This window comes from Thermobia domestica, chromosome 3 (genome assembly GCF_964235325.1).
Source record: "Thermobia domestica chromosome 3, izTheDome1.hap1.1, whole genome shotgun sequence".
NCBI classification, from domain to species: domain Eukaryota; kingdom Metazoa; phylum Arthropoda; class Insecta; order Zygentoma; family Lepismatidae; genus Thermobia; species Thermobia domestica.
This window is the reverse complement of record NC_137456.1, coordinates 345827628-345854906: the sequence shown is the minus strand read 5'-3', so window position 1 is coordinate 345854906 and position 27279 is coordinate 345827628. Positions and strand designations below refer to the sequence as shown.

Sequence of the window (27279 nt, the reverse complement as noted above, 5' to 3'; positions counted from 1 at the left end):
AGGTCTAAAGAGGGGATGAAGAAATTCTCCATGTTATTTAATGGACCTTTTTTTTTTACCTATAATCTCATATTTTAGGTACTTGGAATTAGAATAACAGTTTGAAATCCGTTATGCTTTCACGTTTTCGTTAACATTATCTAAGTTGTAACGCACATTAGAAAATAAAAAAATCTAAACAAAAATGCAGTTGCACAGAATAGAATATTAGCTTCAGGTCCTTTAATTCAGGATAATTGTTCAGAATAGGAATCTAGCTCAGCTAAATCGGGGAGAATTATTTTTAGTATTATTATTTTAAAAATGACGTGAATTTATAACACATCGAAAAAGTAAATAATTACTCATCTAAAGTTCAAAATGTCAAATACAAATCTGCTAACTAAGGTTTATATAGTGATTAATTATATAAGAAAAGAAGGTAATTCTTTCTGTATGATTTATATATGGTCAAATAGAGTTGAATACAAAAATCTAAGCAAGTGACTTTTCGATACAACTGATAGGAATAGAATTACAACAATCTTCAAAATAGATACAAAAATATTAACGTTAAATATGTATATATTTAAAGAACTTACCAATTTACTGTATAAATTGAATAATAGGAGATCTTCCAAAATTCAATAACGAAATACACCACCTTAAATGACCGATTATCACATGTTGATCACAATCAAAATGGTCACTAGTAATGAAACTTACTTCCAAATCTTTTTTCTTACTCAAACACACTTCACGATTAAAAAATATATATATTAACTTCATATTAGGATTTGCTCTATATAACAATTCTGGTAATAACTTCACAATTAATTATACTTGGAATTTTCAAACATTGTAAAGACATTTTCTCCGCCGGTTTTTTACTTCACTTATTAGGTGATGTTGCACCTTAGCAATTCCGAACTATTATATTTTGTCCAACCCCGAGCTTTCAAACGTAGAACGAGTAGTTCCAAAAATGACCGTTGGCGCTGACAATCAAGCATACGGAGAACAATACTAAGCTTCCTCTCGACAGTAGCTGAAAGCACTACAGGGTAGGAAACTAAACCAAATTATCCGGACTCTCGAGAGACCTTTTTTTTTAAAACTATGGAATAGAGATTTAGATCTCTAACCGTTACACACATCCCTTCGTCCATTAAAAAAAATGCAATATTTTTTTATAATAATAATCTAGTTTCTTAAGTCTAATGTCATTAATGTATAGAAACCTGTAAAGCTAAATGCTATTATGAAGTTATATTGTTGTCGAATAATTGTTAATTACTATTTACTACTATAAACTAACCCAAAATAAGAAAACCAAAGGAAATTAAATAAAATTAAATGCAAAACTTAAAAAGAATAGAACTAAAGAAAATTCCCAAATAATAACTATGTAAAATAAAAATAATCTACTGTATGACAACAATATACATTCATAAATTATATATACATAACGAAACTACATATCCAAAGTTATACAAAATCTGCTCTATACATACATACATATATATATATATATATATATATATATATATATATATATTGATCTCCTATTTTACAATAAATAATAAGCTGAATAATATGTAATATAAATATATAGAATTTTATCATCATATATAACCTCAAATATAAGCATATATATTTGTCTTATTAACAGTTGACAAATTTAATTCTTTCATTTATTTCAAATCCATCTATGTGTGAGTATTAATAGTTATCTTGATGGTAGATTTCTTCAGGTATTTCCAATTTCTCAATGACTAGATGATAAATTATGAGAGTGATGAGCTCATTCATTTCATAATATCCACATAATAAGGCCAAATACATAATTATGGAATAGTCGAATCAGCGACTTTACATCTTCCAATTTACATTAAGGTCTTTGTTATTCCTGAAAATAAAAGTACTTTAGTATATGTGCACACATTAATTTAAATTTTTACAACTTAGGAACATACAAATGATAACAATCATACTACAATTCCTAATGACTGAGTTCCGGAACAATACAAATAAATAACATTTATACAAGAATGATATCAATGATTTTACTATATACATATGCAAAAATGAACTATGAAATTATGATGTATTCATATAGAAATATCTACCGATACCATCAATTTTACATTAAGTTATCTCACTATAACAATTTACAGAATTGTAAACACATATCTTTATGATCGTGGTACCCTAAATTTCTTTGTTAAAGAGACGTGACATTTCCTAATATCACGCTCGTCCGAATCATTTTGTACCTGGACTGTATTTTTCGTTAACAGCTTAATAACAGTGTATGGCCCTAGCCATCGATGACATAAGCTTTTCGTAACCTTATCTGCAAGGGAAGATTGGAATTGGGACTTAATTAATAATTTATCTCCCACTCGATATGATGACACTATTCTGTTTTTGTCGTATAACTTCTTTCTACGCAGCCATGCTCGTTCCATATTCCGCAAGGCATTCAACCAGGTATCTGGATCCCTGTGTCGAACATCAAGTGAATCAACATTCCATTTCACATCTAGTGGATCAAACACTGGATATGTATATACTAATTCCATCGGACTGTGTTTATGTTCTGAGTGGACAGATGTATTCAGAGAAAATTCAATTTCATGAATGCCTTTGTCCCAATGATGTTGCTTCGTTGCAAAGTATGCTTTCAAAGAGTCCTTGATCACTCGTATGTAACGTTCACTTGCGTTACTTCCACTGTGGTACGGTGCGATTCTAATATCCCTGATACCGTTTGCATACAAGAAATCCTGGAATCTTGCTGATACGAACACAGAGTGATTGTCATGGCATAAGGCGTGAATAAATCCATGACGGCACATCAACTTGTATAGCTTGTTAATTATAACCTGGCTAGATAAAGTTCTAAAAGGTTCTAAGAAAATTCTTTTCGTAAAAGAATCTACAACAATTAAACAAAATCGGCCCGAACTGGACTGTACGAGTGGTCCAATGACGTCACAAGACCATCTCCCGTTTGGAAACGTCTCATAGGTTGATACCAACTGTCCCATAGGTTTAGTATTCTTACTTTTGGACTTCTGGCACTCAACACAAGAAGTCACATAATCTCGAATTTCTGCTATCATTTCTGGCCACGTATATCTTGCACAGATCTTAGAAGCACATTTGGAAAAACCCAAGTGCGCCCCTGGAAGAATATAAGAGTGGTAGAATTCAATGATGTTTCTTGATAAACTCCTGGGCAAACAAATCTTGTAAGGGTTCTTCAAAGCTTTAGTACGCTTGCATAGGATATCCTTTACAAGTTTATATCCCTGAACCTCCTCTCTGTTTTTCAACCTAGCAATTATAGGGCTCAATTCGGGATCCTTTTCTTGATGATCCTTAATAGAAAGTTGTGCATAAGGCATATTCCATATATTAACCATAAATAAGTTAATGACCTCTTCATCTAATGAGGGGTCTTCATTAAAATCTTCGAAATCTTCTATATTGTGTAAACGTGATAAGAAATCTGCAGGTACATTTAAGGACGAAGGTACACTCTTAACTGTAAAGTTAAATTCAAAAAGCCTATATAATAAACTACCATATCTCTTAACTCTTTTCAAGTTTCTAAGAGCATAAGCTAGACCCAAATTATCGATTCTCAACTCAAAGGGTTGATGTAAAAATGTACGAAAACGTTCCATGGTTTCTAAAGCTGCAATGAGTTCAAGAACAAAGATTGGCTTGTTTACATCATACTTTTTAAGCTTCCTAGAATAAAAACTTACAGGAACTAGTCTATTTTCAGCATCTAATTGTGAGATAGCGCCTCCAATTGAATGACTTGAGGCATCACTTGAGATAACGAAAGGCTTATTTAGATCCGGTAATTTCAATATTACATGACTTTCAAAACATTCTTTCAATCTCTTAAGAGCTACATCTTGTTCTTCTTTCCACTCAAAGGGAACCTTAGGAGAACGTAGACGACTAATTGGCTCTAAAATTTCTTGAAAATCTGGTATATACCTACTATAATATTGAGCAAAACTACACAAGGCAATTACAGCGCGCCTATTTTTAGGTCTTGGTAGTTTCCTTATTACTTCTAATCGAGCTGGATCTAAATACATTTTACCATTTTCAATTATTTGACCTAAATAAGAAATTCGTCGTTGAAAGAAACAGCACTTATCTACTGACAACGTTAATCCACTCTGAGCAAGTTTACTCAGGACTAAATCTAATGTTTTCATATGTGAAGGAATATCGGAACTGGCAATTACTACATCATCTGCATACCAACTTACTCCTAGATCTTTTAGAGGATACAAAATATCTGTTATCAATTTACTAAGTAGAAAAGATCCAGAGGCAATGCCAAATGGAACATACTTAAACTCAAATAATCCTCTATGCGTGAGGAATGCAGTATATTTATATGAGTGTGGAGCTAATCTTATAGTGTGATAAGCTTTTTTTATATCTATTCTAGATAGCACAACACCTTCTGATAATTCTGCTAAGACATCTTCAATACGTGGTGTATATTGAGTATTGACTATTAGTTCTTTATTCAGATCAGTATAGTTGACAACTAGCCTCTTAGAACCATCCCTATTTCCCACTAAAAAGCATGGGAAAGCATACTCACTTGAACTAGGTTGAATAATATTTTGTTCCAATAGTGAATCTAATATTTTGTCTAACTCTCTTTGTGCAACCCTGGACATCGGATATGCCTTATGTCTAATTGGTTTATAATCTTTAAGTTGAATATTATATTGAAAATTAGGAACTTCTCCTACTCTATTACAAAATACACTAGGATACTTTATACTTAACTTTTTTATATATTCATCCAAACTAGGATCTTGTTCTAGGAGAATTGGATCCACTGTCATAGCTGGTGGTCGATCATCGTCCTTCAGGATCTGGAACATTCGGGATGAACACTCAGAATCATTTGTACTGGCAGAAGTACCTAAGTTCAGCTTGGCTGGACTACCGGGAACACTGCTTGGCTTAGCCTCCATCCATATTTCCTGACTTCCAAATAGCTGACTGGAACCTTGGACTGGACTGGCACCATCATGGAAAGCCGCTCCTCCATTTCCACCACTAGTTCTGCTATCATTAGTAGGATCGAGACATCTATAATCATTGGACCTAAATTGGAATCTCGGATGATGAAGATTTAAAGTAAATGGATCATTATTATTGTCAATACACGATACTGAGTTCGAAAAAGATGCATGTTTGATAAGAGGTTGAAGTTCCAAATCACCATCATTATCTAATAAAGAATTATTCAAATATTTAGAGTTGGCAACACTACACTTCCGAGTAGCAGAAAGTTGATTAAAATCCATCAGATTTTCATTACACAAAGAAGTTTTATGTTCTTCTCTTGAATCATTATCACTAGTGTTTTCTTGCATGAAGATGGCAACACTGTTACTCTTTGAACATGATGGGAGAACATCATGTTCGGATGTTAACTTATGATCATTCACATCTCTGGATTGTTTAAGTTCCAAATGCAAACGTGGATTTTCATTGTCACTGAGAAAAGGATTAAGTCTGGCAACACTGTGTACCGAACCTAAGGTATGGTCTAAGTCCCCAACCTTCGAAGAAGTTCGATGAATAAAAGAAGTCCGAAAATTGTTTGTACCATTCTCAACTAATGTTGTATTCACTATAGAACTGGCAACACTGCTGTCACTCTGAACTGTAACTCCAGATGTAGCATCTCTTCTCTCCCATAAACCTGTGCATCCCATTGATTGATGATCACTATGTCCACTTGGAGAAGGTAACACCCAACTACTAGAAGATGTTCTCGGTTCATCTAATGAAGGATGCTGTCCTCTCATCTGTTGATGGTTGGATGCTGGATGGGCCACTGAGGAAGTTAGATCACTATTGATGTGGAGATGTGATGGACCACTGATCCCATCATGAGTACGCAAGATCTTCTTTATATGAGACACTCGTGATTCTCTATCTGATGTGGCAACCCTGTGCTCCATAGACCTATCAACGCGACCATAATAAAGATTAGAGGGATGAGGAATATCTTTATTAAAGGGATTTGAGGATTGAAGATCTCTGGATGCAAGATGTATCTGCTGTCCATTCGGCTCCATCTCCCTCGTAGGGGTGCACTCAGAGGAACCTACCTTAACGGTGCCCCTTACATCATCTTCCTTCCCTAAACACACACATTTATCTTGAATATTCATTAACTCAGAATTCAAAAATATATTTGAAATGTTAACACTGTCACTGAATGTTACTTGTTCCGCATTTTGAGAAACACTATTAATGTCATGTAATTTGTCCGAAGACGTGTTTTCCTTACACTCATACCGTAAAGGTATATTCACTTTTTCTATTCCAAGATATAACTGATTGTTTTCAATATCTACTCGCGCCTTTAACATTTTCAATTCATTTATGCCTATCAAAAATATAGGTTTAAGTTCAGGTACTAAATAAAATTTGAGTCTATATACTTTCTGATATAATCTCACTGGTAACCATACCAAACTGTCTAACTTGATTTTCGTATTTCCTACACCAACACCAATAAATTTTTCTGTGAAAATCTTAACCGGTCTTTTCAAAGATCTATTCCATTTTAAAAAGCTCTCTTTATTTACTAGCGAAGCGGAAGCACAACTATCGATGGCGCCACAATTCTGCGCACCTAAAATGTAGCCTGTTATAAAAGCCGCCACTAGTTTTCTTGAGTGCGATGACAGGACACAATTTGCATTATGTTTTTGGCTTATATAGTTCTCTGTACTAACTTCTGGCTCTATTCTCAAGGATTGAGATCGAACTGAGGTCCTGTCAGTTTTGAAGCTAGAACCTTGCCCACTCGCAAATTTCTGTCTATCACTACTATTAGTCGTAGCTCTATTAACACTAACGAATCTACGTCGTAGATCACACTGAGCTACCAGATGCGGACCTAAACATTCAAAACACCTCGGTGTTGTTTTCTTCCCTCGAACTGTAAAGTTCGACCTTTCACGCCTGGCACTTACCAATGAATTATACATGTCAACATTACGCTGGTGAATGCTATATTTCTTTAATTCTTGCACAAATACTGGTAAAGATGAGGGTGTATTATATCGAAAAACCTCATGTCTGACTACTGGGTTCAAACCCCGCAACAATATGTCTCTCAATTTATCGTCCTGCCTACCACCATAACAAATCGTAAAACTGTCTATCACTTTGTTTACGTATTCCAACACACTTTCTGTAGTCTGTTGTAAACAGTAAATATATTTATCAAAAATATGTCTCTGGCCTATGGGTGTGACTACATTTGTAAAAATAACATTTGCTATGTATATCCAATCATGTGATAATCCTATTTCTCTTAACAATTCAGTATGAAAACCACCACGAGTTTTCCCAATAGATGCCATGAGTATTGCCTCTATCGGATATATGCCTTGCTTGACAATCCGATAAACTGATAACAAAAATTCAAAAATTAATAGGTCGTCACTCCCGTCACATACTGGTATGGATCTACATATATCTGTGAAGTTGTTACTAGTTATATCTACTGTTAACTTGTCAATATTGGTAGAAAAAGGTACTCCAATATTTATAAGTCTACTATTTTCCAATCCTGTTGGCTGCTTAGCGTTATGAGAAATAAAAGGATTTGTGTTTTTATTTCCTTCTTTTTCTACAAACTTATGAAAACCTGGTTCAATCGGAACAGAAACTGGTTCTTGTCTCATCAATGAATTTTGTTCCATGACGAAAGGATTATGTGGACTTGCACAAGATACGGCTGATCGAGTCGTATCGTCCTTGTTTACATTTTGCATCACGTTAGTTCCTGCTTGCCTGTCACCACGCGATGAAGAATAGCTACCAGACGTAACTAACCAAGAATCGCTATAGGTATGCAAGAAAGGATCGGGAGTTGACAATTCACTCGAACTGTTACTTTCTGTTCGTGGTCTATGACTCCTAATAAAGAGGCCATGGTCACCATTGGAAAACCCGTTTAACCACAAGCCTTCAGGACGACTAATACTGGAAGAACTCCTGTACATTTTATTGAGTTTTTTTTTTTTTTTTAAATATACTCCTGCTATCAGAAGGATTACAATTAATAAGGCACAGGTTTTGGATTCGATGTGTACTTAACAACAACAAAACTAAGATGTAGAATGCAACGTTTTGTACTTTTCACTTGCTTAGACACTAAATTATTAACTTGAAGTTTACGTGATTTAAAAATATGTCTCTTGTATGTAAATATACAAATAGAAACACCTCCTAACTGACATTCTGACTGCTCTATCTTAACAAGGACACTGATTGCTAATATCATTTATCCTTACGATCATTCTCTTAAATACATTCAAGAAAACTACTCTTATAGCACTTATACAAGGTCTATCCAAAACTTTGGTGCTTGTAAGGAAAGATAATAGTTCGGAATTTAACTGTGTAACGCACATTAGAAAATAAAAAAATCTAAACAAAAATGCAGTTGCACAGAATAGAATATTAGCTTCAGGTCCTTTAATTCAGGATAATTGTTCAGAATAGGAATCTAGCTCAGCTAAATCGGGGAGAATTATTTTTAGTATTATTATTTTAAAAATGACGTGAATTTATAACACATCGAAAAAGTAAATAATTACTCATCTAAAGTTCAAAATGTCAAATACAAATGTGCTAACTAAGGTTTATATAGTGATTAATTATATAAGAAAAGAAGGTAATTCTTTCTGTATGATTTATATATGGTCAAATAGAGTTGAATACAAAAATCTAAGCAAGTGACTTTTCGATACAACTGATAGGAATAGAATTACAACAATCTTCAAAATAGATACAAAAATATTAACGTTAAATATATATATATTTAAAGAACTTACCAATTTACTGTATAAATTGAATAATAGGAGATCTTCCAAAATTCAATAACGAAATACACCACCTTAAATGACCGATTATCACATGTTGATCACAATCAAAATGGTCACTAGTAATGAAACTTACTTCCAAATCTTTTTTCTTACTCAAACACACTTCACGATTAAAAAATATATATATTAACTTCATATTAGGATTTGCTCTATATAACAATTCTGGTAATAACTTCACAATTAATTATACTTGGAATTTTCAAACATTGTAAAGACATTTTCTCCGCCGGTTTTTTACTTCACTTATTAGGTGATGTTGCACCTTAGCAATTCCGAACTATTATATTTTGTCCAACCCCGAGCTTTCAAACGTAGAACGAGTAGTTCCAAAAATGACCGTTGGCGCTGACAATCAAGCATACGGAGAACAATACTAAGCTTCCTCTCGACAGTAGCTGAAAGCACTACAGGGTAGGAAACTAAACCAAATTATCCGGACTCTCGAGAGACCTTTTTTTTTAAAACTATGGAATAGAGATTTAGATCTCTAACCGTTACAAAGTAAATCGCCAATAATAAAAATTTCCAGATTTGGAGTGGCTTTATGGGCAATTAAAAAGTCTTTCCCATCTTATTTATATGGGGCATCTTCTACACTCCAAAATTATTGGGCACTTCTTGTAGGGTTACAATGATTAAATTTGGCACGATTGTAGCTTTTCGGGACTAGCCCATGGAAAAATTGCCAAGAATGAATATTTTTAATTTTTAGAGGATCTAAAGGGGGTGGGATGGACCCCCTTCTCCATGTTATGTAAATGGACTTTTTTAGACCTAGAATCTCATATTTTTGGTACTTGGAATTGGAATAAAAACTCGAAATTCGGTATGCTTATATGTTTTCGTTAGCGTTAACTAAGTAAATTGCTAAAAATAAAAATTTTCAATTCTAGAGTGGTTTTATGGGGAACTGAAAAATCTTCCTCATGTTTTTTATATGGGACATCTTCTAAAATGTTTAGGCACTTCCGGCAGGATTAGAATGATAAAAGTTGGTGTGATGGTAGCCTTCCTATGATACCTTACAGGAAAATTGTCAAAAGTGACTATTTTTAGTATTTAAGAGGTCTAACAAGGATTGAAGAAGTTCCCTTGTTATTTGAATGGGCGTTTTTGAGATACAAAATCTTATCTGGGGTAGTTGAAATAGGAAAAGAAACTTGAAATTTGGTAGATTTGTGGGTTTAAAAGGTGCGAGGCCGTAGACCGAATAAACGCGGGACTCAGGGGCTGGAGTCCCCAGCTAGCCAAAGGTTAGTTACTACTTGAAATAAGACCTCTTATCTGTTGGAACAGATCTCCCATATTCGCGACGACAGTTATACGTTGTACAGAAATCATTGTTTCAGTTTCAATTAACCAAATATTCCACTGTGCTTTCTCGACTGCATACACCAGCACATTGGCTGGCCGACAACGTGACGCCAAAATTTTTAGTTAAGGGAAAGTTGATGTGAATCTCAATGATGTAATAACCTTACTTTTCCAGGGTATAAGTCAGTGGCGTATTTAGGGGGGCTTCCGGGCTTAAGCCCCCCGAAATATTACTTATTATAGTAAAGTATATGAAATATCTTGCAGAATTTTCACATTTTCAGGCAAAGCCCCCCCTGCCCAAAAGTTAGCAAAGCCCTCCCCGAAACAAAATCGTAAATACGCCACTGGAATAAGTAAATGCTTTACTTTACACACAAGGTAAATGAGAAGCGTTTAGTATCCCATAATTCTTTTATAAAGGCTCTGTATTATTGCAGTTTGAAAATACTGAGATATTTCTTATATTTAAGAAATTGTCATTAATCTATTGGAAACCATAAGATACATCGCAAGAGTATCTTCTAATACGTTCATCCCATTCTTTTCCCTAAAGATAATCAAGAACGGCTTTATACAGACAATGTGCATCACCATATCTTGCATTTTTCCACATCTAGTTATAAGAGAAGATTTTGGGGTTATGTTGGTTACCTGAAAGTTCCACCGGATCACATCCTTATCCCAAGTTTGTCAGTTACTAATCTTGCTATATTGTTTACTTGGACGAACACAATTAGTGAGTGAAAACTTATATATAGGAGAATCAAGATCTCTACGGTTGGCAACCGTTGATTGTGTTCTTCCCTTGATCCTGCGTGCCACCAGCCGCCACGTAAAGTGATGGATGGGGTTTGTTGTGACGTCGCAATATCGAGGGAAGAGTTTTTTTTTCAAGTGAGGGAGTCCCAAGGAAGGAAACGAGGCCGGGACTCCGTCACCTTATCAGCCACGCTACAGACACCTTCGTTCCATCCTCCCACTCACCCACACACTCAGACACGCGGCTATTTCCGGGCTGTGTGAGACTCCCAGGGACAGGTAAAATGCTTCTGGTTGCTCTCATCACTTCATCATTAGGCTGTCTGTTGAAGAAATGGAGTAATCAGCCACCGTGCTGTGTTTATACCAAGGTGTCTATTAAATCTCGGAGGGAAATGTTTTCGTTTCTTCCATGTAGAATTATATTTATACACGATAGAATATTACAGTAAATAAAGATTGTTTGAAAATAATTCATCTTCGCAGGCAATTGGTTAAGGGATACTTTCTATATGCATGGTCCCAGATTCGTTGTCTTGCATAAAAACTTGGACAAAAACTCAACCAATTGGTTTGATCTTACCTTATGCAGTACAACCAATATCATGTAGCTTCCGCATTAAAATGGGTCATTTAACTTCAATGAATCCATGTATGACAGTAATACTCTGCATTAAGGAAAGAGCGACCTTTGTGGATGCGATTGCTAGTAACTTGGAGCGTTCGGCTTCGAATCAGGAGACACGATCCATCGTGGGTACAGTGGCGGATCTAGCACGGAGCCGGAGGGGGGCCTAGGCCCCCCAGTTTTTGAGTAACAAAAATAATTGAAGCTATTATTTATATATTTTTGGAAGTTTACAATAAACTCAAGATATATTATTCATATCTTGGGCTCTGGTTGCCTCCCTACCTTTTAGCTTCTAGATCCGCCTCTGCGTGGATTCGTATCCCACTGTAAGCTCCCTTGTGGTTAAGTGGTTAGCTCACGTACCTTTGGCGTGGGAGACTCGGGTTCGATTCCCGGTTGGAGCTCATTGATTCGCGTTCCACGTTAAGCTGTAGGTCTACGTGTCATATCTAAGCAAGAGAAATGAGATACGTTGACGACAGAGTATACTCTATTCTGAATCAAAATTGAGTCGTGTTTACGTAAGTTATAATGGAAATTCTTGAAGTTATCACATTGCGTGCGAATGTGCGAATTATTGACTTAAGAAAGATTTTATTCCCTTATTTTTCATACATATAAAAAAGGAGCAATTATATTATATCCTAAGCTTGAAAATAGACGAAAAGAAAGACGCTACACTAAGTTTAGTTCTGCTCGTCTTTGGTGCGATACACGGTGGGAGGGGAATGTATGTGGCGTATGTAAAAACGTAAGTTACATGCATAAATCCTGTAGTTTTTGAACTTAACGTACGACTGTAGGTAACATTTTGTATGTTTTATAATACTTTCCGTATAGACCCTAAGTGTTCCATTTATACGTACTTTCCATATGAAACAAAGAAATTTATATTTTATAGGCGGCCAGGATCTCACATACAGATGGCCGTATGTAACATATAGCTGACGTATGTAACATACGTATACGTATGTAATATACGGAATACTGTTAGATGTCAGACATCCCGCAGCGACATGATGTAACATCTAAACCGGAAAAAGGCGGTGCGTATGTATCATATGGATACCGTATGCTTCGTACAGATTTCCGTACTAAACATATGGATTCCGTATATTTGTACAATATAGCACTGTCCGGATAACGGATTTCCTTCAGTGTATACTCGGCTTCGACTCCCTGTGGGAACAAATGAGATTCGGATCCCACACGTTAAGCTGTACGTGCACGTCTTACACAGCCCCGCTGCTGGAGAATTCTCATTCACTACCACCACCAAATTTTATTAAAATCGGATAAATATCACGAAATTTAACCTGGATGTGACAGACAGTCACACAGATGGCTGTTCAGTTGAGTAGGTAGTAGAAGGTCGCTTATACTGGGTTCAAGTACACTTTAAAACTTGCGATTAAATGTTGAAATTTGTGACTAGAGCCTTTTTTTATTTCAAGTGTGCCCTCGGAAAATATGTGAAACATACTTCGGACCCACCCCCGCTGCCCTATTAAGGAGGAAACCTTCCCTTTGATTTGGAGAAAAAAAGTGAATGACATCCGCTGTGTAGCCAATTTGTCATTCAGGCGTCTGGTTTTGGCGAGTGAAGATCGTAGGCTACTTAAAATGGCTAAAGAAGACAGTTCACAGCGAAGCCCATGAAGTAATTCAATGTTTCAACCCTGTCCGCATCCAACCATTCAAGGGCCTTGGCCAGAGTAACATGTCCATCCTATTTCGAGGGAAGTATGGGAAAACAGACATCGACAGCAGGACCAGCACGGGAACGCTTGAAATAGAAAGCACGAATAACAAATGAATGAAGTTTATAATCCCCAAATTTGTAAGAGCAATAAACTAAGTAAGATGAATGAAGAATACGTCTATACATTTTTGTTGATTCCTCTATTTTGGACCTCTAGTAATGGTAACATTACTTATTTGAAAATCGAAAAGGATTTGTGAGTACGCAACCTTACCAAATCCTTCCCTTCGCAAGAAATTTCCAACCCTCTCTCTTTCGGAAGAAAATCGTTTGCCTAAACCGGAAGGAAAACGTAAAGAGATGATATTTTAAGCAAATTCTCTTTTGTTGGTAATGGCTTAAGATCTTTGTGCCTGAGAGAAGAAATCATTGAAAAGACTGTTTCTTAAGCGCAACTGAAGAAATGTCTCTATAACTTGGTACGAAGTGAGGCCGTCGTAATCACAAAAGGAAGCCAATTAGCTGAAAGAAGGAAATTTCTTGCCATTAGATCGTTAAGACAACTTGTGTGTGTGTGTGTGTTGTGCCTCCGAGAGGAAAAATTACTCTCATTTTGAAGGAGCGGAGAAAACGCCAACTATAAAGTCTTCTCCCCCTTTTCTGCAATTTGTTTTGCTGTTTGGAATTTTGGCTCTCTCCGTGTGTTATCGCGTTTCACAACAATGAATTCGCATTATGACTTAATTTCTCTGCGTTATGAACTAACAAAATAGCTACGAAACAAAAAAAGATAGTGATGAAAAGAGCTACCTGCTTTCTCAAATAACTGGCAGCTATTAGCATCAGTAAATACAGAGAAGGAAAAATAATGCGTTTCATACCAGTCACTCAGTTATTACTCTGCATCAGGAGCGAATCCACGGTGGAGGGGGCCTCCCGGGCCCGGATCCTCCCAAAAACTCAACATATATTTGAAAACTTTCTTAATAAAACTATACTTGTTTAGCAGGGAAGTGATTGATGTAGCATGAAAATTTGATCTTACACTTCATCTGTACTCTTTCTCTTATAAAAAAAAACAATCTAGTTGTATCTTTTTTTTTTCAGAAAATATAGGTGGAAGTATTTTACAATTACGTGATAGGTTAGGAATCCCGACAAAGCTCTGAAGCAAGCTAAGGAGGAGGAAGGAAAACCTAGAGCTCTGAAGCAAACTAAACGCTTTGGGTTGGGTATCCCCAAGAGCTCCAGAGCAAGCTAAAGGAGAGATTGACCAGCCGAGACTGATAGCTGTCCATGAAATCCTCTTGATTATATAGGCGCTCCAGGTGAGGTGATGTTTCTGCTGCTCCCTCCTGTCACGTGATTGGTGGCATCGCTGTTGTCTCCGTCGCCTGCAATCGTAGTCTTGCATAGTAAATTGCACATAGTTCTTGTTTATAAAAAGAAGCACGTGTAGAATGTTTGTAAACATAAGCAGCAGGAAAGGAAAAGCCTAGAGTTCCAAAGTAAACTAAAGGCTTTGGGTTGTGTACCCTCTAGAGCTCCAAAGCAAGCTAAAGGAGGGATTGACCAGGGGATACTGATTGCTGTCCATGGAGTCTTCTCGGTTACATAGGCGCTCGAGGTGAGGTATGGCGCTGCTTTTACCTCATTGTTATGTGATTGCTGGTGTTGCTGCTGTCTCCGTCGCCTGCAACTGTAGTATTGTGTAGTAAAGTGTACATGTTTATTGTTCATAAATAGGAGCACGTATAGAACGTTTGTAAACACAAGTACGTAGTACATTACAATATGCAGGAATCTGTTTAGTTATTTCGGGTTACAGAATGATTTGAATCATAGGAATGCATTCTTCCCGTCGCTCTTTTTAGACTTCTAAGTATGCTGTGCATATGTATGGGAAATCCTATAGAAAGACTATGAGGTCCGTCTGTCGACAGGAATCACAACAAAAACGGTAACAGATAGCGAGAACTTGTCTTCTGTTGTTGATTCAGCGTTTCAAGAAAATATTTCACCTACTTCGTTAACCCTGTAGTACAAACCACAGATGATGAAAATGAGTCAATCACTATAAGCAGGGATGTAGAGGGGAATATTCGACGTAGCCACTCTAGCCTATACCCGCCTTAAATTCATGAAAGAACCAGCCTATATGGACTGGTATGAAGGTATAACCTCCAAAAATGCTGCCACTACGTCACTTGTTATGAGTTATAGAGATCCTTAAGATGACAAAGTGGAACAGGAAGAAGTGCCTCAATGTGATCGTCAGAGTTTGATTCTTGTGCAGGCAATGAATATGCCAGATATTTTTAGACTTTCTTCTGCCACGAAATGATGTACCAGAAATCTGTGTTAAGTTCGTGTGCGATGGCTGGTGACTATCTAGAATATTTTTCTTTTTTATTTGTGTATGTATGTGTGTCTGAAAGTATTCAGAAAAAAATTATAGATTGTTTCTAAAAATAAGTCACAATGCACAATGTAAAAAGTTGGTATGCTGGAAACCAAATTTCACTATAACAAATTTATTTCGAAGGTTCTCAAAATTCCGTTATACTGGAATTCTACTGTAATAAAGTCTAGAACATCTAAGGGTACAGTTTTTCCGAAATTTTATTTCATTCTCTTTTACTCTTTCAACGGGCCCTAATAATAATAATAATAATAATAATAATAATAATAATAATAATAATAATAATAATAATAATAATAATAATAATAATAATATTTTAAATGGAATCTCGAGATGCTGAATGAAGCTTCAGTTTGTTTGTTCTTTGCAGGTGACGATCAAGTGAACAGAGTTCTGATGGGCTACTCTCTTTCTCTTTCTCTCTCTCTCTGTCACACACACACAGCAGTCCTGCTTGCTCAGTGACATTTGAAATAGGGTTGCAATTGTTTTCTTTACTGCAAATGTGCTGTTGAAGTCTGATTTGGAGAGAATTCTTTGAATGTTTTTGTTGGCAACTTTGATTTGCCTCTGAGATCGCTAAACTCGAATAAACATGTTGTTCCGTAAAGGATAATCCAAGGTAGGAAAATTCAAAAGGGAAGGAGGAAATAGGAAAATTTCGGCATAACCGTACCCTTAGATGGGAGGCACGTTGTTCACTTGAGTAATACAGGTATGGTGCAAAGAGTACTCGTTACAAAATGTAGGAGAAAGAGAGAGGTCTTTGGGTTGAACAAGAATAATGTAAGCAAAAAATAGGACTTAGAGAAATTAGAGGTTAATGAGCCCAGAGCTTTTGATTAACTCTAAAACCTGATTGTTATACGTGTTAAAATTGTTTATGGTGAGTGCTGCATTATATACTTTAGCCACAAAGTTCTCTTATAATGTTAGGCTTACAACTTAGGCCTAACAGCATATAAATTTTTCCACATATATAACATTCCACTAAACCAATCATTGTTAAAATGTAAATATGAATGTTTACTTTAATATAATCTATAATTCCAATGAAAAGGTGATCTAAACAAAAACATATTTATAAAATATCTAACCATGAACAAACATTCAATACATTATAGCAAAAACTATATAATTTGAATCTAAACAATCCACATAATACAGTCTCTTTTTTTTTTTATCTTTAAAACATTTTCACTTTGACATGTGTGTATTTATTACAACACTTATTTCCCAACACTGATTCTACTTTTGGAAAGATCGCATGATTTGACTACCAGAGGAAATACATGTTAAACAATAAAGGAATTTAATATTATGATGAATATACGTGTAATAAGCTCAATGATTACCTAACTTTAGTACTTTAAGTTTATGACTAATTGTGAACTTCCTGCAGTGCTTTTCAGTGCTTGCCTATATTTTAAACTCAAACGTTAAAACAATGAGAAAGAACGTATACCCTACTTTATATTATAAATAGATAAAAGCAATGGAACACTTTCTTATCTAATTTGTTACGGAAAACTTAAAGTAAACTTAAAATAAAATAAAAACCCATTGCAGCGCCCTCTTCATTTTATAAAATTCATTTCACTTAACATCTCCGATCTTCTCAAACACATTATTGAAATCTCGTTATATACCGGTATCTCACTTAGAAAATGAAGCTGGTAGGAATTGTGTTGTGAAATCTTAATTTATATTCTGTAATGCCATAAAACTAAGCTTAATTAAATAACAAGCCAATAAAGTTGAAGCCATTGAGCACAATGAGAAATGACATTTAGTTCAATTATCCGTATGATAGCTTTCAGGAAGCCTCTAATCTCTCCCTTTATTACCTAACTTTATCCAACTCTTTCTAATATTGTCAGACAAAATAGTTTTTTATGCATGATTTTGCTCATATTTACTTATTCATATGTATTGTAATTCATAAAAACGATACGGTACTGTCTTTCTTCTGCCTGTTCGTTATTAACACTGTAAGGACTAGAGTAAACTGCTTTCGGTAAATGTTTAGTATTAGGGTGGCAAAACTGGCAAAAAAAAGAAGAAGAAGATTACAGGAGAAATGAATTGATAGTGGTGTTCAAGTAGTCAAGAAAGCATAGTACACAATTTTTTGAAGGCAGTAAAGGACCTGTACAAACTGTAAAAGTAAGTGAAAGTGATTTGTGTGACAAAAGAAAGTGAATTCTTGGTAACGAAGACAGAAAGAACGTGCCCTGCGGGGCTCTAACCCGCCTTCTCTCGCTAACGCTCGCTCGGCAATACTATTAATTTAACGTTGGTAACCTAATTTAACGTATGAAACCATAAAAGGACCGAATAGAAATAGAATATCGCCAAAAAAGATAGGTGAATAAGCTCTGCTTTCTTACGCACAAGTTGTTTCAAAATGAATATCATGGTTTTAAGCAAGGGCGCCCATGTTGTGGTTTCCAAGGCGGTCAAGTATAATCGACGTTTCAAATATAGTTTCAAATTTTGCTGTAACTAATGTAAAAATTGTATTGTGTTTTTGATATTCCCAAGTACAATTTCCTCTAGGGGGGGCCGAGCGCCCCACCTTGCCCCCCTGATGGACACCGTTGGTTTGAAGGCTTCATAGTATTTATTACATTTAAAGTACAATTATAAGTAATACATGAAATGAAAGAGCAACTCAAACCACTTTTGCTACAAGTGTTCAATGTGACCACCATTCTTAAAAATCTTCCAGTTTTACTTCGCACGATTATGTCGACTAGGCCAAAGGAGACGGTGATGATAAGAAATAAATGAAATGGTGGTATGAATAAAGTGGAAGAAAACGGGAGAACCCGAGAAAACCCACGCAGCATCATTCGTCACATGTCACACATCGAGTCGATAGGCGAGAAAGGCCCATAAACTTTCCCGCCAGGATTTGGCACGAAACATATTCAATTTAGGGAAATCTCGTTGCAATTGCACCATCTAGTGGGGATTTGCTGACCCTCTGATGTAAACATTATGAGTGTTCACATTGCCACTTAGGTGAAATCTCGATTCATCAATAAAGACGACACAATCCAGAAAATCTACATCGTCATGCAGCAACATTTCATTTGCAAAAATTGGCACGCAAACCGTAGTCTATAAGCTTTACAGCTTCTAGCGACTGCAAACGATAAGGACGTAGTTGTAAGCATCTCCTTAAAATTCTCCACGCACTGTAACTACAGATTCAGCCTTTGCAAAATGTAAAAGACAAAAAACTTTCTGCTCACTAGCCGCCATCTTTGCTGCTAGCGCTTTCTAACGACAGACAGAGGAAACTGCATGCACATGCATGCGTACAAAATTGTTTGAGTTGTTGTATCATTTGATGTATTGTTTATAATTGTCAGTTAATTGTAATAAATACTACAAAGTCTTAAATCTCCGATATTCATTTTGAAACACCCTGTATATTATGAGAATTTACTTTCAATCTTGTTCAAAAAATTTGGGACTTCATCTTGATGTGCAAGGTGAAATTGTGGGAACAAAACTTAGGAAATTCTGATGCTTCTACTGCAAGGGCGCTGATTTTTCTGTAAATTGGGAGGGGGAGGCATTTAGATGCAGAAGGCCTATATGAGGATTTTAAGACAAATTGCATTCAAATTATGCCAAATATTATGGGGCCCACATGAGCTCTGGGGGATCTCGGACCCCCAGGATCGGCGCCCTTGTCCTGCTGCAAATTAATATGTTGATTAGCCAAGGAATATCTACGTTGGATAGACTTAATTCCAACCGAAGGTAAGACTACAACTCTTTTCAGAGAAGTAAGTCTGCAATAATTTTTGAACAATATTGTACATACGTAGATTCAGCATTCTACTAATAGTTTTCACCTCTGTATTTATCCTTCAGTTGAAACCGGAAGTGGTATAAATGTAGTATTTCCGGTTTCAGCATTGAATCCTATAGAACAAGAACGGTCCAAGAATAGACTCTATTTCCTGAAACCGGATAAGGTAGATCTAACCATTTCCGGTTTCAATATTACATCCTTATAGACCAATAATGGAAGGAAAAGCGAGAAATGTTTATAAGTATTACTATATATTTATATATATTACGACGCATGTACTAAAATCCCACGAGTACCTTCTATCTCCGCTGTCGTCCTTCTGTTTAAACCGGAAGTACTTCGCTTCCGGTTTCAATATTGGGCCGTCTCAAAATCCATCGTGTTGTCACAATGTTAAACCGAAACTTACTTGTTGTAACTTCTCTTTTTGTAAAAGACTTTGTAAATAGCGTCAATAGCCTAGGACTCCAGATCGATAAATTCCTAAATTGGACAGACCATATTAATCGAGTATGCAAGAAAGCTTACGGCTCGCTCCATTCTCTTCAGCGTTTAAAAAACTTTCTTCCGGAATCCATTAAAGCGTCCCTGGTTCAGTCATTGGTAATCTCTCATTTAGATTATTGTGATGCAGCATATGTTGATTTAACTGAAGATCGGGCAAAACGTTTACAGCGCATTCAGACAGAATGCCTGTGTTCGCTTCATATTTAATAAAAAGCGCTTCGACCACATCTCCCATTGTTATCAGCAACTAGGATAGTGCAATCTAAGCACCCGCCGCCGCATTCATTCTCTAACACTTTTATATAAAATAATTAATTGTAAAAAACCTACTTATCTATCTATCCTCTAAATTTAAATTTCTCGGCGATACTCACCCACTATATATCTGTTCTAAAGGAAACACAACACTCGCCGTTCAAACGCACAAATCTAATTTCTTTTCCAAATCTTTCACTGCCATCAAAGCTTGGAATGACACTCCAGAAAGCATCAGAAACTCTGGTTCAGTTCAGTATTGTTGTATTATGCAACCATAAAATACATAGACTGCATTTTATTTTAAATAATGTGTCTGCTTAACTAATAAATAAATAAATACGTAAATAAATAAATAAAAAGGAAATGACTATACCCTAGGCCACAAATGGACCTTGTCTGTGTCAATTGCCTCGCTCTCTCTAGTTCTACTTATGTTACTGACTTGTTTGGACACCAAAACTTCCAACATTATATTTAAAGAGCCCGAAAACATTTAAAATAGTAACCCGAAGGGTAAAAGAATCAGCAATAGACATAAACAGAGAGAAAGAGAGAGAGAGAGACAGAGGGTAGATAGCAAATCGAGAGACACTTGACGCATGTACGATATGAAACGCGCGCATGACAAATCCCACTTGAAATCGCTGAGAGAAAGTGGCCCAGGGTTTTCGCGCGCGAGCACAACCAGTCAATGCTTGGCGCTGGGTTCTCGCGGGTCACGATCAAAGAAAATCGCGCGGCGAGTGAATGTGTGCACAAAAGAACAGGTGGTAATTAGTGTTTATCATTGGAAACGCATAATAATACTAATAATTTGGGATATTTTCCGCGGAGTTTTTGTACAAGTTTAAGTAATTTCTGTGATCTGTGTGTATTCTTAATGGCAAATTTCGAAGGATAAGCAATAATTTTCAATGTAACTAAACCTTGTTCTTGGTTTACGTTTTGTATTTGCACTGTTCTGAGCAAACTCGAAAATCCGATAGATTCCCTCGATCAGCGGACAGTGGTTCACCATCGGGATAAAACACTTCACAACTTGCTAATATTGATCCACGATTCACGCGGCCTCTTCTCAGCTGTTTGGGTCAAACGTCTGACAAGGCAGGTGAACCAAGGTCACGAAATTGTTTTTGCAATTAATAGGATTCATTTTGGTCCTGACAAATCTAACCAAGATACCAACTTATTTTAGTACTTAACATTTTCTTTAGCGTGTTATTTTTATGATACTGGATGGCGTGCTACTTAAATTTAAGATTATATGAGAAATACACAAAATTGCATCTATCCTATCTTTAATATTGGATTTTACATTTTGTAGAAAAATAAAAACCAAAATACATGTCCGTATTAAATACAAATCTTGAGTGAAGCGGAAACATACTTCCAGGAAAATATACTTATAAACTTACTGTTATCATTGAAAATATCTTAAATTGTAAAGAATCAAATTGAAACCTAAAAAGTTTTCTTCGGCTTGAAATGTAATATTCAACGGTTTGTATTTTGGTGCTTATGTGTATTTCGGGAGACGAAGTCGAATTTCGTAAAATAAATCTTCTGTTCGGGTAGTTAGTAATATCAAATCAACTTAAATAAAACATGATGTTACTAGGAAGAATATTGGATACTATGCAATACCTATACATCAACTAATTTGAGACAGGAAACGTGTGATTGTTAAACTCAAGATGTGAAAGTTTTAACATGGGACTGATTAGAAGAGTGTAAGGTGATATGTCCTCGAGACAGTACCATATGATGGGCACGAGGCGAGGGGCATATCATGGTGGTTATAGTACTGGATACAACAGCTCCTATCCAGGAGTATTCCCTGGATACAATAATTCTTTTGGTGTTGGATATAACGGCGCTGTTATATGGCGATGGGAAAAAAACAATTTGAAGACCAAAAAGGTGAGTACAGAATTTTTAAAAATATATATTAAATGTTTTATTTATGTAATATTCAATTAAATGAGTCTCCAAAGTAATTCTCTCTATTCACTATCAAATATTATTCCCCCGCTTTTTAGAAGTTATGCAACACTGACAAACTGAGATGTACGAATGGTTGCATAAATATATTTCAAAGCTTCATTTACTTACATGGCAGAAGTGATTCTTTGGTGATTATTCCTATATAGCACATGCCACGTAAGATTTTTCTCTTTTCCAAACCTGTCCACTGATAATATTGATATTATGTTTCCAGAAATTAGAAACGTCTGTTCAAAAATGTCAATTTTACGAGAGCAGTTACTTAGAACCTTTTTAAACTATCTACTTCAGGGTTTCTCAACCTGCGGGTCGCGAAGATAAACGAAAGATATAAATATAATTAGAATCTAATACCGGATAATACTCAAAGTGAAAGCCTCTCGGAAATTAAAAATTCTCAGTAACTTTTTTAACAACTGTTCAAGTTTTTTTAAACCAAAATTAGAAATCAGTCTCTTTTTTGTCATATGACCCAAGATTAAGGGAGTTATAAAGTTTTAAAATTTTCAAACGGCCTCCATTTTGAAACAGTATGACGGATCGGATTAGATATTGTAATATGAATGAACTGATCACATTTGGTTTTAACCCATTTGCTTTTACAGAAGTTACTGCATGCATTATATGCAAGAAATGTATTTCACTATTATAGAAATAGATAAATACCATGAGATCTCCGCAATAGGTATATTAAGAATCCCACACAAGCTTATTACAAACCAGAAATTATAAGGGGGTCGCTGGCAAGAGGATGTGATAAAATAGGGGTCGTGTTAGGAATTAGGTTGAGTACCACTGATCTACCACTCCACTTTTGCTTCTTTCACTCAACACTGTTACTTCCCAATTTCATCAAGTAAATTCCAGAGACAACTCCGAATTAAATTTAATAATGACTTCGTTGTCTCTAATATTCGCAGTTTTAGAACCGTTGTTCCTTAGGAACAACTTATTTCATTGCAAGAAAAAAACATTTCTCTAGCTTGAGACGAAATAGTGAATACAAATTATTTATTTGTTCGTATGTTATAATTCTGACTCGTTTCTCCGAAAGAAGGCGACAAAATTTATTTTCTTTTCTTTTTTAACTTGTAATCGTAATCGTGGGCATTGACGCTATGTTACTTTACGAAATAGGTTGATATATGGTTCAAATCAGTGCATAGGCGCAGAGGAATAGCAGCTCAATAGTAGAAGAGGGTTACTCGCAAACGGAAAATGAATAATGGAGAAGATACTCCACAACTAGCTCAAGCTAGAAAAAATATCATAATGCGATACTAGATAAAGAAGTCTAATGCCAATGTATATATTAAAATGCTAGGTTTAGATGTTTGTGATCAAGAAAATTTTATATGTTTGTGGCCAACCTTTCGACAGTAAGCTCTCGGGAACTATAGGCTCTAGAAAGATACCGTTTTCACTGATCGATTGCAAAGGACACCATACAAAAAGCATCGCATTTCCTCGTCTGTCTGATTTGGATGATTTATGGATACGTTATAGCTGAGGACCCCGCTCAATTGTTTATATGGGGCCAACTTCCTATGACCAACCCTGTGATTTCCAGAGGTCACCACAAGTCACACTGTTACGTTGACTGTCCTCGATTGCCGTAGCCCAAAATAACACACAACTATTTTTTGTATGCCAAGTTTGAACAAGTTCTACCAACATTCGTTGTGCGACCTTTGGTGACCTCTGAAGAACACAAGGTTGGTCATAGGAAGTTGATCCCATATAAACAATTTCCCGGGAGGTCCTCTGCTACAGCATATCCAAAAATCTCCCAAATCGAACAGACGAAGAAATGCAATGATGTTTGTACACCTTGTGACCTTTGATGCCCTATGCAGGTCACAAGGTTGATCATAGGGAGTTGGCCCCATATAAACAATTGACCGGGGTTCCTCAGCTACAACATATCCAAAAATCATCCAAATCGGACAGATGAGGAAATGCAATGCTTTTTGTACGGTGTCCTTTTGTATAGAATATTCAGTTCTAATTGAATATTTAAAAAAATGGCTGCTATTTCTTTATTATATTTCTTAGGGGTTCACTCAAAATGTTGAAATTTTAAAAAAGTCAAGCATCATATCCTTCGAGTTATACATTCTGACATCACATATTTGTATACGGGGGTTTTTTTCATGGTTAAATGATAATGAAAAACGAAGGATAACTACATGTCCAGTCTAAAGTGAATCTTTATTGTGTGGAGTGTTTTGCTCAATGAATACCATATATCACTGACATAATTAATTGCGTGTGTAATGTGTTTGCTTGTTACATACTGCATACAAGAAGAAAGAAAACACTAATCATACATGAATTAGACACTCCAACCGGAAGTAAGCTCAAATCTTGCAAACGGTGATAAATACTGGAAAAAAAAATCTCCCGTTTATGGTATTTCGTGTCAATTTTTATCAAAAAGTCTTTCACTTGTGCCTGTAAAGGGACATGTACAGATGTAGTAAAGAATGACAAGGAGATTCATGCTTATATATGAATGATGCGCTGTGTAGAGAGCACGGATTCAGCTAGTTATGTAGTAATTTAGAATAATTTGAATTGAAATAAAATAGTAAATCTTTAAGTTTTACGTCCCACGAATATATGCTGGTTAGGCTAAAGGAGGGAAATAGTAAACATTCTGATATGAAACAAGAGTAGCGGCTATAACTAATTTAGTTTTAAGTAATAGGTAAATTGTAAAGGATTATTCTCAACTTAAAACTACTTATCTCACTACATGTCTAAATTCAAGATTCAAGAAAGTTCTCCAGCACACTAAATACCACAATGTGTAAGATCACATTCACATAACATGTGATAATAAAAGTAAAGCATCAGAATTGATCAGTCCGAGGTAATACTATAGAATCTATTAAGAAAGAAAGTTCCATAGTTTTTATCAACTTGGTTGTAACGTCAAATAGGGTGACAGAATGGACACATATAATAACTAGTTTGTAAAGCCACCGAAATTACTAAAATCCATCGTCACCTCGCATTTCTCCACATCCAAGACACCTTGGACCAGCTCCGAATTAGCAGCAACTCGTGCCGAAGACGAAATAATAATTCCTCGATACATAAGAGAAAATGACAGATACGAATAACTGGAAAGAATTCAGTTGTCAATAACTTCCAATGGACAGGTTTGAGACAAATTCTACTAAAGATGATGTGTCAGGGTGCCAATGACGAATAACGCAAAATCATTATGGATAGTGAGACCTTATAACTCTGACTCTGTCATAGCCCAAGTGGACAATGTAATGTTGAAGGGCAAAACAGTTAAAGGCAGAAAGTTTCGTCCGGTAATGAACTTTACTGCACTGAATAAACGAAGCGTCACAAACAATTGAAAGAAGTAAGTTGTAAACTTCTAAATAGGAAAGTTTAGGTGGAATGGATGATTAGTTGCTTACCTGTGATTTATTGGATTTAATTTACAGTAAACTATGTCCTCTTTGAGCAGTTAAAAAATTTAATTAAAGTAACTTTAATTTCTATGGAATACGAAGTACAAATCATGTGATGCATGATATAATGAAGATTGGAAGAATAGTTCCCTTTTCGTAGTGCTGGGGGCGCTGGGGAAGTACTGGCAGCGAATGACCACATTTTGGAAATCATGAACAGCTTGGACAAGTTTCTCCTATGATAGCGAATGATGAAAAAGTTCCAAATTTAGTAGGGGCTTGATCCTCAACAAAAGTATTTAAAATTCAACCATCCACGAAGAGAGTGAAAATGGTACTAAAAATACGTGATGGTTCATTTATTGATTTGTTTATACATCAACCGCAAGACAACATATCACAGCCTTGCAGTTCAACGTGAAAAGTAAACCACTGTAGTACCTTGAATGTTTTATCCACCCAAAAGTCCAATCCAGGACCTGGTATACTAACAATACATGTGTTAGCCACTAGAAAATGCCCGATTCAGTTATATCTATCAAGCAGCCATAGGTTAGTGGTTAAAATTCTTGCTTTATGATTCGGGGTTCAAGTCCGGTGACCATCTATTCTGACTGAAATAATTCCACATTTTTTGTCAATCTCGCTAGGTGAATACCTGAATTTTACCTTTAAATAGGTGTTTAGTGACACCCTTCCCTGTTGTTATATGTAGTCGTTACTGATTATGGTGTATTTTTGTTTTATAATTCCTGGTGAACCATGAAAGTTCTCTTAGTTATCTTAGCTCACATTAACTATTTTAGTTTTTTCAGCCGCGTCATTAAAGTCAATAAAACGACAAAATTAACCTGAAGAAACCATCTTATGATGCATGTGATTGCATCAACTAATTATAAATGATTTGCTTTGAAACTAGTATGTATCATATTCACAAAAAATATTTTTTTTCTGTCTTTGGTTTGATTTGATTTTTAGTTTAGCATCAAGGGCGCCAATCCTGAGGGGCCGGGGAAGCTCGGGCCCCCTAAAGCTCATGTGGGCCCCCCGTATTTTTATAAATATGTATTTTTTCTTGTTATATGTATTTTTTATGAATGGGCTCCCCAAAGTTACTGCGCCCTTGTTTAGCATCCCTTTCAGCAGGGAGGCTATATGAGACGTGGACTTACAGCTTATAGTAGAAATTTTTTTGAGTGTAACATCCCACGTTTATGTCTGTTAGGCTAAGGGAGACGATAATTAAAATATGTGAATGAATATGGAAGAATTTTTGGAATGAGAAAGTGGGAGAACCCATGAGCACGATGTTGTCCACCACAACTTACTTGGCCAGGGGTCGAAGATGGGACCTCACGCACCAAAGGTAAGCGCTTTACCACTGAACCACCGTACCTCTTAAAATTAACGTGAACTCTGGACCGCATGAGCTCCGCCGGGAATCGAACCAGGGTTTCCCACA

The 27279-nt window shown here is 35.9% G+C and overlaps 1 protein-coding gene across 10 annotated transcripts in view; it reads left to right on the top strand.

Moving 5' to 3' along the window:
• sick (sickie) overlaps positions 1-27279 on the top strand; it is a 1461343-nt gene that overhangs the window by 111158 nt on the left and 1322906 nt on the right. Inside the window, exon 1 of one of the 10 annotated variants that reach the window (XM_081752891.1) lies at positions 21128-22299. The exons of the other annotated variants lie outside the window; for them this stretch is intronic. Within the exon in view, the coding sequence (XP_081609017.1) occupies positions 22120-22299 (180 nt within the window). The 5' untranslated portion in view covers positions 21128-22119. Of the gene's footprint in view, positions 1-21127; positions 22300-27279 lie in introns of those variants that run through there. 10 annotated transcript variants of the gene reach the window in all.